The 12571-nt window shown below is 48.2% G+C and overlaps 1 protein-coding gene across 1 annotated transcript in view; it reads left to right on the top strand.

Annotated features, from left to right (window-relative positions):
- Positions 1 to 12571, top strand: part of LOC120985761 (tetratricopeptide repeat protein 24-like) — a 100991-nt gene that overhangs the window by 45661 nt on the left and 42759 nt on the right. Inside the window, 1 exon segment of the mRNA XM_040413886.1 lies at positions 877 to 998. Within this exon segment, the coding sequence (XP_040269820.1) occupies positions 877 to 998 (122 nt within the window).

The following is a 12571-nucleotide window of genomic DNA, read 5'->3' as shown; positions in this document are numbered from 1 at the left end:
AGCTCTGTCCATTGTGTATTGAACAGAGCTGTTTACTGTATTGCTGCTCCTGTTCACTGCAATTAGTGTTGGGCCAATAAAAGTCAAACAAATTGACTTCGATCCGAATGTAGCCAAATTTCCTTGTGCTCCGTGGTAATGAATACATTTTCCCTGAAATGGCCGTAAAAACAAAAAAATACATGCTCACCTCATCCATTTGCGCGCGAAGAGGCCATCTTGATTGAAGATACCGCACAAATTCTTGCACGGGGTGATGTATGACATCACCACGCCAGCGTGCTGGCCAGATGCGGTGACGTCAATCAAGATGGCCGCGAGGGCCTCTATGCGACCAAATGGATAAGGTTATTTTTTTTATTTATCCTGATTAATCCCTGAAAGGCCTAAATAGTAGCCTCAGATGCCGCAATCAATGATGAACGCGGCATCTAAGGGGTTCAATGACAGGGTTGGCGTGATTGGCCTGCTACATACAAAGAAATGCTCTTCTTGACAAAGTAATGCATCACAAATAGAATATCTTTGGGAAATTCAGTGAAGCAGCTAAATCAAATTTTTCATGACTTCACTCATCTCTAACGGCAATGGGAGCAGGACTGCAGTTACCATCTCCGTCCACTACACAATGGATGCAGCTGTGTAGTTCCAGCACAACTTACAGCACCAGATCTACTCTGAAACACCTGATTGGCAGGGGCATGGTGTGTCAGACCACTGCTGATCAGATATTGATAGTCTAATAACTATTAATAGTAAAATCCTAGAATACCCCTTTAAATGAAATATATGTTGATATTAAAGTAGTGGCTAGGTAAGAGAATAGCCCCCTATTTACATAGGTTGCAGAAAGTATTAAATGCATTTTTTTGACAGGTGACCTTCTACGACAGAGTATTGTCAGTGAAGGGTTGGGTGCTACCTATTTTTGCCTTGGAAATCTGGATCAAGCGATTCACCACTACAAGCAAGCACTGACTCTGTCTGGAAAATCAAAGGTATCATCTTTTTGTGTTTCCCATGTACAATGTGGATAAAGTGTAGACTCGATAAAAAAAAATGTAAATTTAACATTTTGTGAGATTTATTTTACAGCTCGGTAAGTAATATGATAACTTCATTCTTTGCATCAGTACGATTACGATAACACCAAGTTCATGTAGGTTTTATTATGTTATACAACTTGCACAATAAAAAAACACTTATTTTTACAAAATAATCCGTTTTTATGTTGCTACTTTCCAAGACCCAGAAAAAAAAAATTCTGACGACTAAAGGGTACTTTCACACTAGCGTTATTCTTTTCAGGCATTGAGTTCTGTCCTAGGGGCTCAATATCAATACCCGAAAAGAACTGATCAGTTTTATCCTAATGCATTCTGAATGGAGAGAAATCCGTTCAGGAAACATCAGGATGTCTTCAGTTCAGTCTTTTTGCTTCAGGACGGAGATAATACCGCAGCATGCTGCGGTTTTATCTCCGTCCAAAATTCCGGAACACTTGCCTGCATTTTTTCCATTGACATGCATTAATGCCGGATCCGGCCCTGAGTGTTCCAGCAAAACTGATCAGTTTTTGCGGTCTGCGCATGCTCAGACCGCCAATAATGTGAAAAAAATAAATGCCGGATCCGTTTTTCCGGATGACACAGGAGAGACGGATCCGGCATTTCAATCCATTTGTCAGACGGATCAAATGCCATAGGTTTGCATACGCTTTGTCGGATCCGGCAGGCAGTTCCGGCAACTAAGCCAGTTCTTCTTTACACCAGTTTGATAAATGACATATATATATATATATATTATTTTTTTCAAAATAGGGCAGCACTCCTTATACGTAGCAAACCGGGTGCCAGCGTTCAACCCTTGATCCCGGGTACATGAATATACAATAAATCCACGGTACTCCTCTGTAGACGGTGAAAAAAACAAGTGTATTTATTCACACATGTCACAGCGAAGTGGCACATTTAAATTTTATTTTTTACGGCGTTCACCAGACGGGTTGGATCACATGCTATTTTCATAGAGCAGGTTATTATGGACACAGCGATGCCTAATATGTGCATTTAAGAAAATTGCTTTTACACAAAAAAAGCATTTTTTTTTAAAATAATCATGTTTTTGTGTTTCCATTTTCTGAAAGCCATTTTTTTTATTTTTTGGGTGATTTTCTTAGGTAGTGTCTAATTTTTTGCGGTCCCATGGCATGGAAGGGGTTATGTCTGCAGACTGTCAGCTGTATGTTACAGCTGACAGTCTGCACTGCTCTGCCATCCTAAAAAGAGGGGTAGAGGAGGGAGAAGAGAGACAGTGATGACGGATTATCTGTAAATCCACTGAGAGCAGTGCATAGGAAGCACAGCAAGCTGTAGAAGGAAAAAGGGAAAAAAAAATTGGAGAAATGATTTTCTCCACAAAATAAATTAATTAGTGTAATTTATTTTTATTTTTACAAAGGTGTCCATATCCTTTAAGATTTTTGAAATCAGGTCAGAAGTGAAAGCAGCTGAAACCTACTTTCACGTTCACCTGCTATCACTCCCAACCCAATATGGGATCCTGGTATTGTTTTAAAGATTAGATTGCCACCTTTCAAACAAAATCAGGCCCACTACCTTTTACAAAGCTCAAGATATGAGCTCTGCTCCTGTTGAACTGTTAGACCTTTTTCTGAAAGCTCGAGCAGAGCTCATCAAAAAAGTTAGTGGTTTAATATAAATTAATAACGACCAGGAAAATGTCTTCAATAGCTCATTTTCAATAATATGCTCCCTTTGAAGAAACACTAAATATAGAACATGCACAATATCCCAGAAGTTCCCTGGTTTATATTCTCCATTCTATTGCTTCTATTTTCTCAATGTGACAGACTCTCTGCCTTTTGGATTTCACCACTATTCATTTGCCCACCTGGTTATTCATTGGATGCCCACTGTTCCCTTTTCTATATGGCCCCTGTAATGTATTTGGCTTTAAAACCTTTTTTTCTGCCTGTGAGTGATTAAGTTAGCCCATTATGTTTGGTAATTGTATTACAGGCAGAGCCTATTGTGTTTTGTTAATTATGTTTGGTAATTTTATCTGACCTAATTCTCTCCCTGACCTAATTATCTCCCAGGCAGAGGGAAGGGATTGTGTGTCCTGTTTCCATTGGTCTGTGTGTTTGTCAAGCAGTTCCCATCAGTTCCTGATGGGAGGTCCCCTTGCATGGGGACTTGCACATAAGGCCAAGTGTGGCACCAATAAAGGCAGTTCATCTTCACTCTCAATACTGAGTTCTGTCTCTTATTGGAGAAAACGATATATCACAGTTCACTAGCTCTTGTAAGAGCGGTTCCTACTCCCCTCACGGATGACCCTGGAGTTCCTGCAGCACCTCTCACTATTGGGAAAAGGACGTCTCTGGCGGTGAAACCCTTCTGCTACAAAGGGGTATCGCTACAATTGGTGGCAAGAGGTGGGATGGTCCTTTCTACCCAGAGAGAGTGCTACCCTGATGGAGAGTCAGTATGATAAGTTGAAAAGGCTGACATTGAAAGATCTACTTGAGAGCCGGGGAAGGTCAGCTAGCAGTCGCCCACGACGGGAACTGATAGCTGAGCTGATCGAAATGGATCATGCAGCAGTGATGACCGAAACCAATATAGAGATTGATGAAGACGCAGCTCTCGTTCAAGCTGTTCGAAACAGATTGACAGTCTACGGCCCGAATCCATCACGGGAACTAATCAACCAAGTTTTCGCCGCACCTGAGGCAGAGGCCGGTAGGTGCAGGGAAGATCGGCGACTCGCAACCCAGCAGCCTCTCAGAGCCCCTGTGTCCCCGAGTCTCAGTTACACTGAGGGGGAAAAGATTCCATTCGCAGCATTTAAGTCCTTCCATTCCAGGAAAGTGACAAGATCAATGGATTTTTGGCCGATTTTGAATGGCAGTGAACTTTACATCGGTACCATATTATCAGGGTAATTATCTGGGAAAGCTTCCGATGCTTTCCACTACCATCTGGTAAAGGAGGCTTTTTTAGCCCAGTACGCTGTCACCCTGGAAGCCTAGCGGCGATGATTTCGGGAGTCCAAAAAGAAGGGGGTGGGATTCCGTACTGCATCACACTGGGTCACTGGATGCCAGGCTATGACCGCCGAGGATGTACTACAGTTGTTTTAACTGGAACATTTTCACAACGCCTTGCAACCAGAGCTAAGAGAGTGGGTACGTGACCGGAGGCCCCTAACTCTACCTGAGGCTGCTCGTCTAACCGACGAGTACACCGATACCCGCCGCATAGAACAGTCAGCACCAAAATCAACACCTCACATCGAATTTCGAGCACCCGTGGCTCCAGCACCAAACCCGTTACTCTGGGCCACCTAGGCCAGCGCAGGAACCGAACCACTCCACAGTTCAGTGCCATCGTTGAAAACAATGGGGACATTATCGCAAGGATTTCCCCCTAGAGCCTCCCCGAAAAACATGGAGGCCACCCCCACTAGCAACACAACCCTCCACCTTCCGTACTCCTGCAGCACACTGTTTGGAAGCCAAGAGCGGTTCAGAAGAGTAGCTGGGGGTACTGTACGAAGCTGATCCCATACAAGCAGCCACCCAAGTCAACCAACAGCACCATTGCCAGGAGGTACGAGTCAATGGGCGCACCGCACAAGGATTACTCGACACCGGAGCCACGCTTATTTTGCTCCAATGTCATTTGGTCAAGAACAATGACCGCACCGGACACACCATTGCAGTAAGGGTGGCGGGAGGAGCTGTGTTTCACCTCCCCACCGCCCGAGTACATCTCGACTGGGGCGCTGGATCCGGCCTGGTACATGTGGGACTTATGGACAACTTACCAACAGAAGTACTATTGGGGAATGATCTAGGACCAATGACTCCTGCCTACACTCCCTCTGGGCCAGCCAGCATCAACCCTGTTGAGACACGTGCCCGAACTGCCGGCTGCAATCCACCGGTCGTGGAGACCCAGGTAAGACAGACTGATGATCTAGCTGAGACAGTAGCCTGGGACAATCCCGAGGAGTTTGGGTTAGAGACTAAGCTAGATCCCTCACTCACCAAGTACATGGATAGGGCAGAGATGAGGGAGGGTTAAAAGGAGAGAAATTTATGTGGGAGCAGGGTAAGTTATATAGGGTGTCGGTCACCTGCAGCCACGGGACAGTCCCTTCACAGAAACGCCAGCTGGTTGTACAACGAAAATACCGGCTGGCGCTTCTGCGAATCGGACACGATATCCCACTAGCAGGACACCTGGGGGTATCCCGCACAGCTGGGAAAATAACCCAGCACCTTTTCAGTCCGGGAGTCTCCAAGGATGTGCGACACTACTGCAGGACCCGTGATATATGTCAAAAAGTAGGGAAGAGAGGAGACCACCCTAAACCTCAACTGTTATCTATGCCAGTTATTGGGGAGCAGTTTAGCCGGATAGCAGTTGACCTAATAGGACCCCTCAAGAGACCCAGTCAGTCAGGTAAGCAGTACATCCTTACAGTGGTGGACTACTCCACTCAATACCCGGAAGCCGTAGCCCTCTCGAATATCCAGGCAGATACTGTTGCCAGTGCCCTAGTCAGGATATTCACCAGGGTAGGTTTCCCAAAAGAAATCATATCTGACCAAGGGATGCAGTTTACGGCAGACCTCACCCGCCATTTATAGGAAGCCTGTGATATTAAGCCCTTGTTCAGCTCCCCATATCACCCCCAGACCAATGGTCTCTGTGAGCGCTTCAACGGGACCCTAAAGCAAATGTTGAAGACGTTCACAGACACCTACAGGGACTGGGAGAGATTCCTACCGCACCTCTTGTTTGCATACTGAGAGGTGCCGCAGGAATCCACTGGGTTCTCTCCCTTTGAGCTGTTATATGGGAGAAGGGTACGAGGTTCCCTTGATCTCATTCATGAGCACTGGGAGGGAGAGACCTTGAGGGAAGGGACTCCCATCGTATCATACGTGGTAGAGCTCAGGGACCGCATGGAGCAAAGGAGAACCTCCAGGAGTATGGTATGATAGGAGTTCCCGTCAGCGTATATTCCAGATAGGACAGAAGGTGTTATTCTTGAAACTCATCAAGACCGATAAACTACAGGCAGCGTGGCAAGGTCCCTATAAGGTAGTAGAGCAACTATGTGACACCACATGTCATTGCTAGCTGTAAAGATGAGAGAATAAGGTGGTCCTTTCTTGTAAATATGTTAAAAGAATATCAGGAAAGGCAGGAGGACGTAGCAGCCGTATGTGCCCCAGCTAATTGACCAAGACAATTTACCCTTATCCGACCTTTTAAAGAGACAACCCCAGTCCAGTTAGGGGACCGACTAAATCCCACTGCTCCACTTACTAGCGAGTAAACGGCAAACGTTTTCCCAAGAACCCGGTTGTACCTTTCTCACCACCCACGAGGTAGAAACCCCCGGGCAAAGTCCCCTTAGACAGCCCCCTTACTGGATACCCGAAGCTGTCCGTGAAGGGATGAGAGGGGAGATACAGGAAATGTTGAGGTTAGGCATCATTGAGCCATCCGATAGCCCGTGGGCATCTCCAGTAGTCCTAGTCCCGAAAAAGTACAAACAATAATATAGAGTCCAGGATATGGTGGCACTACGGTAAACTGTCACTTCACCACTCGATCACATGGAGGAAACAGTGGTCACGGTTTTTCGCAATCTGGTGGTACACAGCTTGTAAGATGCAAATACGATTCCACAAATAGAAGTAAATACTGTAAGCTGCACTCACCATTCGATTCAAATATTCTTTTATGCTAGGTATAAAAAGGATGGGACTACCCGACTCTGCGTAGACAATGGACGACTATTGGTCTGTGTGTTTGCCACGCAGTTCCCATCAGGTCCAGATGGGAGGTCCCCTTGCATGGGGACTTGCACATAAGGCCAAGTGTGGCACCAATAAAGGCAGTTCATCTTCACTCTCAATATTGAGTTTTGTCTCTTATTGGGGAAAACGCTATATCACAGTTCACTAGCTCTTGTAACAGCTGTTCCTACTCCCCTCAAGGATGACCCTGGAGTTCTTGCAGCACCTTCTCACTATTGGGAAAAGGACGTCTCTGGCGGTGAAACCCTTCTGCTACAAAGGGGTATCGCTACACTCAATAAATATATAAAAAGCTGTTCTATATAATCAGCCATTCCTTCTTTCATTCTTAGTATCCTGTGTCTGGCAGTGAGACAACTGGTTGCATTAAAAGCCTTTAACTGCTGCTTTATCAGCAAATGGAAACAAAGGATGTTAAGTCTGCCTCCTTGGCTAAACTCCACTCCTTAAGCTTTCTGCCATCTGAAAATGAAAGAGATTAGCAAAAAGTTTAACCCCCTTGTTATCTGCAGGAATTCTGCAAACAGGTTAACAGTGTGGGCAGTTTTATCTTTTGTTTACTTGTATCATTCATTTCTAGGTTTAGTGTTTTTTTTAATACTGATTATAACTATCACAATGGTACACTGTAATCATACATATTTTAGCTTTATATAAAATATATATACACTCCTGTTGCATCTTTGAAATCTGTGATATCACAATACCAAAAGAGGCAGCAGGTATCTGAAGTATACGGCCAGCTTAACTTATCCTTGATTGGTAGACAGAAAATTTTACATTTACAAGAAATTTACATGGGCAGACAATCAGGCCAAATATCAAGAATGAATGTTCATACAAATGTTCGTTTCCTATAACTGACCCATACAAATGAGTAGAGTTGAGCGAACACCTGGATGTTCGGGTTCGAGAAGTTCGGCCGAACTTCCCGGAAATGTTCGGGTTCGGGATCCAAACCCGATCCGAACTTCGTCCCGAACCCGAACCCCATTGAAGTCAATGGGGACCCGAACTTTTGGGCACTAAAAAGGCTGTAAAACAGCCCAGGAAAGAGCTAGAGGGCTGCAAAAGGCAGCAACATGTAGGTAAATCCCCTGCAAACAAATGTGGATAGGGAAATGAATTAAAATAAAAATAAAAAAAATAAAAATGAACCAATATCAATTGGAAAGAGGTCCCATAGCAGAGAATATGGCTTCACGTCAGCAGAGAATCAGTCTCTTCATGCCATAGCAAAGAATCTGGCTTCATGTCAGCAGAGAATCAGTCTCTTCATGCCATAGCAGAGAATCTGGCTTCATGTCAGCGCAGAATCAGTCTTCATGTCATAGAAGAGAATCAGGCTTCACGTCACCCACCACTGGAACAGGCCACTGTCACACATTTAGGCCCCGGCACCCAGGCAGAGGAGAGAGGTCCCGTAACAGAGAATCTGGCCTGATGTCAGCACAGAATCTGTCTTCATGTCATAGCAGAGAATCAGGCTTCACGTCACCCACCACTGGAAGAGGCCACTGTCACAAATTTAGGCCCCGGCACCCAGACAGAGGAGAGCGGTCCCGTAACAGAGAATCTGGCCTTATGTCAGCGCAGAATCTGTCTTCATGTCATAGCAGAGAATCAGGCTTCACGTCACCCACCACTGGAACAGGCCACTGTCACACATTTAGGCCCCGGCACCCAGACAGAGGAGAGCGGTCCCGTAACAGAGAATCTGGCCTTATGTCAGCGCAGAATCTGTCTTCATGTCATAGCAGAGAATCAGGCTTCACGTCACCCACCACTGGAACAGGCCACTGTCACACATTTAGGCCCAGGCACCCAGGCAGAGGAGAGAGGTCCCGTAACAGAGAATCTGGCCTTATGTCAGCGCAGAATCTGTATTCATGTCATAGCAGAGAATCAGGCTTCACGTCACCCACCACTGGAACAGGCCACTGTCACACATTTAGGCCCAGGCACCCAGGCAGAGGAGAGAGGTCCCGTAACAGAGAATCTGGCCTTATGTCAGCGCAGAATCTGTCTTCATGTCATAGCAGAGAATCAGGCTTCACGTCATCCACCACTGGAACAGGCCACTGTCACACATTTAGGCCCAGGCACCCAGGCAGAGGAGAGAGGTCCCGTAACAGAGAATCTGGCCTTATGTCAGCGCAGAATCTGTCTTCATGTCATAGCAGAGAATCAGGCTTCACGTCACCCACCACTGGAACAGGCCACTGTCACACATTTAGGCCCAGGCACCCAGGCAGAGGAGAGAGGTCCCGTAACAGAGAATCTGGCCTTATGTCAGCGCAGAATCTGTCTTCATGTCATAGCAGAGAATCAGGCTTCACGTCACCCACCACTGGAACAGGCCACTGTCACACATTTAGGCCCAGGCACCCAGGCAGAGGAGAGAGGTCCCGTAACAGAGAATCTGGCCTTATGTCAGCGCAGAATCTGTCTTCATGTCATAGCAGAGAATCAGGCTTCACGTCACCCACCACTGGAACAGGCCACTGTCACACATTTAGGCCCAGGCACCCAGGCAGAGGAGAGAGGTCCTGTAACAGAGAATCTGGTCTTATGTCAGCGCAGAATCTGTATTCATGTCATAGCAGAGAATCAGGCTTCACGTCACCCACCACTGGAACAGGCCACTATCACACATTTAGGCCCCGGCACCCAGACAGAGGAGAGCGGTCCCGTAACAGAGAATCTGGCCTTATGTCAGCGCAGAATCTGTCTTCATGTCATAGCAGAGAATCAGGCTTCACGTCACCCACAACTGGAACAGGCCACTGTCACACATTTAGGCCCCGGCACCCAGACAGAGGAGAGGTTCATTCAACTTTGGGTTGCCCCGCAATATAATGGTAAAATGAAATTAAAAATAGTATTGAATGAGGAAGTGCCCTGGAGTAGAATAATATATTGTTAAGGGGAGGTAGTTAATATCTAATCTGCACAAGGGATGGACAGGTCCTGTGAGATCCATGCCTGGTTCATTTTTATGAACGTCAGCTTGTCCACATTGGCTGTAGACAGGCGGCTGCGTTTGTCTGTAATGATGCCCCCTGCCGTGCTGAATACACGTTCAGACAAAACGCTGGCCGCCGGGCAGGCCAGCACCTCCAAGGCATAAAAGGCTAGCTCTGGCCACGTGGACAATTTGGAGACCCAGAAGTTGAATGGGGCCGAACCATCAGTCAGTACGTGGAGGGGTGTGCACAGGTACTGTTCCACCATGTTAGTGAAATGTTGCCTCCTGCTAACACGTTCCGTATCAGGTGGTGGTGCAGTTAGCTGTGGCGTGGTGACAAAACTTTTCCACATCTCTGCCATGCTAACCCTGCCCTCAGAGGAGCTGGCCGTGACACAGCTGCGTTGGCGACCTCTTGCTCCTCCTCTGCCTTCGTCTTGGGCTTCCACTGGTTCCCCTGTGACATTTGGGAATGCACTCAGTAGCGCGTCTACCAACGTGCGCTTGTACTCGCGCATCTTCCTATCACGCTCCAGTGTAGGAAGTAAGGTGGGCACATTGTCTTTGTACCGGGGATCCAGCAGGGTGGCAACCCAGTATTCCGCACACTTTAAAATGTGGGCAACTCTGCTGTCGTTGCGCAGGCACTGCAGCATGTAGTCGCTCATGTGTGCCAGGCTGCCCAGAGGTAAGGACAAGCTGTCCTCTGTGGGAGGCATATCGTCATCGTCCTGTGTTTCCCCCCAGCCACGCACCAGTGATGGGCCCGAGCTGCTTTGGGTGCCACCCCGCTGTGAACATGCTTCATCCTCATCCTCCTCCACCTCCTCCTCATCCTCGTCCTCCTCGTCCTCCAGTAGTGGGCCCTGTCTGGCCACATTTGTACCTGGCCTCTGGTGTTGCAAAAAACCTCCCTCTGAGTCACTTTGAAGAGACTGGCCTGAAAGTGCTAAAAATGACCCCTCTTCCTCCTCTTCCTCCTGGGCCACCTCCTCTTCCATCATCGCCCTAAGTGTTTTCTCAAGGAGACATAGAAGTGGTATTGTAACGCTGATAACGGCGTCATCGCCACTGGCCATGTTGGTGGAGTACTCGAAACAGCGCAACAGGGCACACAGGTCTCGCATGGAGGCCCAGTCATTGGTGGTGAAGTGTGTCTGATCCGCAGTGCGACTGACCCGTGCGTGCTGCAGCTGAAACTCCACTATGGCCTGCTGCTGCTCTCACAGTCTGTCCAGCATATGCAAAGTGGAGTTCCACCTGGTGGGTACGTCGCATATGAGGCGGTGAGCGGGAAGGCCGAAGTTACGCTGTAGCGCAGACAGGCGAGCAGCGGCAGGGTGTGAACGCCGGAAGCGCGAACAGACGGCCCGCACTTTATGCAGCAGCTCTGACATGTCGGGGTAGTTGCGAATTAACTTCTGCACCACCAAATTCAGCACATGCGCCGGGCAAGGGATGTGCGTCAAACCGGCTAGTCCCAGAGCTGCAACGAGATTTCGCCCATTATCGCACACCACCAGGCCGGGCTTGAGGCTCACCGGCAGCAACCACTCGTCGGTCTGTTGTTCTATACCCCGCCACAACTCCTGTGCGGTGTGGGGCCTGTCCCCCAAACATATGAGTTTCAGAATGGCCTGCTGACGTTTACCCCGGGCTGTGCTGAAGTTGGTGGTGAAGGTGTGTGGCTGACTGGATGAGCAGGTGGAAGAAGAGGAGGAGGAAGCTGAGTAGGAGGAGGAGGAGACAGGAGGCAAATAATGTTGCCCTGCGATCCTTGGCGGCGGAAGGACGTGCGCCAAACAGCTCTCCGCCTGGGGCCCAGCCGCCACTACATTTACCCAGTGTGCAGTTAGGGAGATATAGCGTCCCTGGCCGTGCTTACTGGTCCACGTATCTGTGGTTAGGTGGACCTTGCCACAGATGGCGTTGCGCAGTGCACACTTGATTTTATCGGACACTTGTTTGTGCAGGGAAGGCACGGCTCTCTTGGAGAAGTAGTGGCGGCTGGGAACAACATACTGTGGGACAGCAAGCGACATGAGCTGTTTGAAGCTGTGTGTGTCCACCAGCCTAAATGACAGCATTTCATAGGCCAGTAGTTTAGAAATGCTGGCATTCAGGGCCAGGGATCGAGGGTGGCTAGGTGGGAATTTACGCTTTCTCTCAAATGTTTGTGAGATGGAGAGCTGAACGCTGCCGTGTGACATGGTTGAGATGCTTGGTGACGCAGGTGGTGGTGTTGGTGGTACATCCCATGTTTGCTGGGCGGCAGGTGCCAACGTTCCTCCAGAGGCGGAGGAAGAGGCTAAGGCGGCGGCAGCAGCAGAAGAGGCCGAGGCAGCAGCAGCAGAAGAGGTAGCAGGGGGAGCCTGAGAGACTTCTTTGTTTTTAAGGTGTTTACTCCACTGCAGTTCATGCTTTGCATGCAGGTGCCTGCTCATGCAGGTTGTGCTAAGGTTCAGAACGTTAATGCCTCGCTACAGGCTCTGATGGCACAGCGTGCAAACCACTCGGGTCTTGTCGTCAGCACATTGTTTAAAGAAGTGCCATGCCAGGGAACTCCTTGAAGCTGCCTTTGGGGTGCTCGGTCCCAGATGGCGGCGGTCAGTAGCAGGCGGAGTCTCTTGGCGGCGGGTGTTCTGATTTTGCCCACTGCTCCCTCTTTTGCTACGCTGTTGGCTCGGTCTCACCACTGCCTCTTCCTCCGAACTGTGAAAGTCAGTGGCACGACCTTC

The sequence above is a fragment of the Bufo bufo genome, chromosome 1 (genome assembly GCF_905171765.1).
Source record: "Bufo bufo chromosome 1, aBufBuf1.1, whole genome shotgun sequence".
NCBI classification, from domain to species: Eukaryota; Metazoa; Chordata; class Amphibia; order Anura; family Bufonidae; genus Bufo; species Bufo bufo.
Note: the sequence above shows the minus strand (reverse complement) of the source record. Positions and strands in the feature narration are given on the sequence as shown.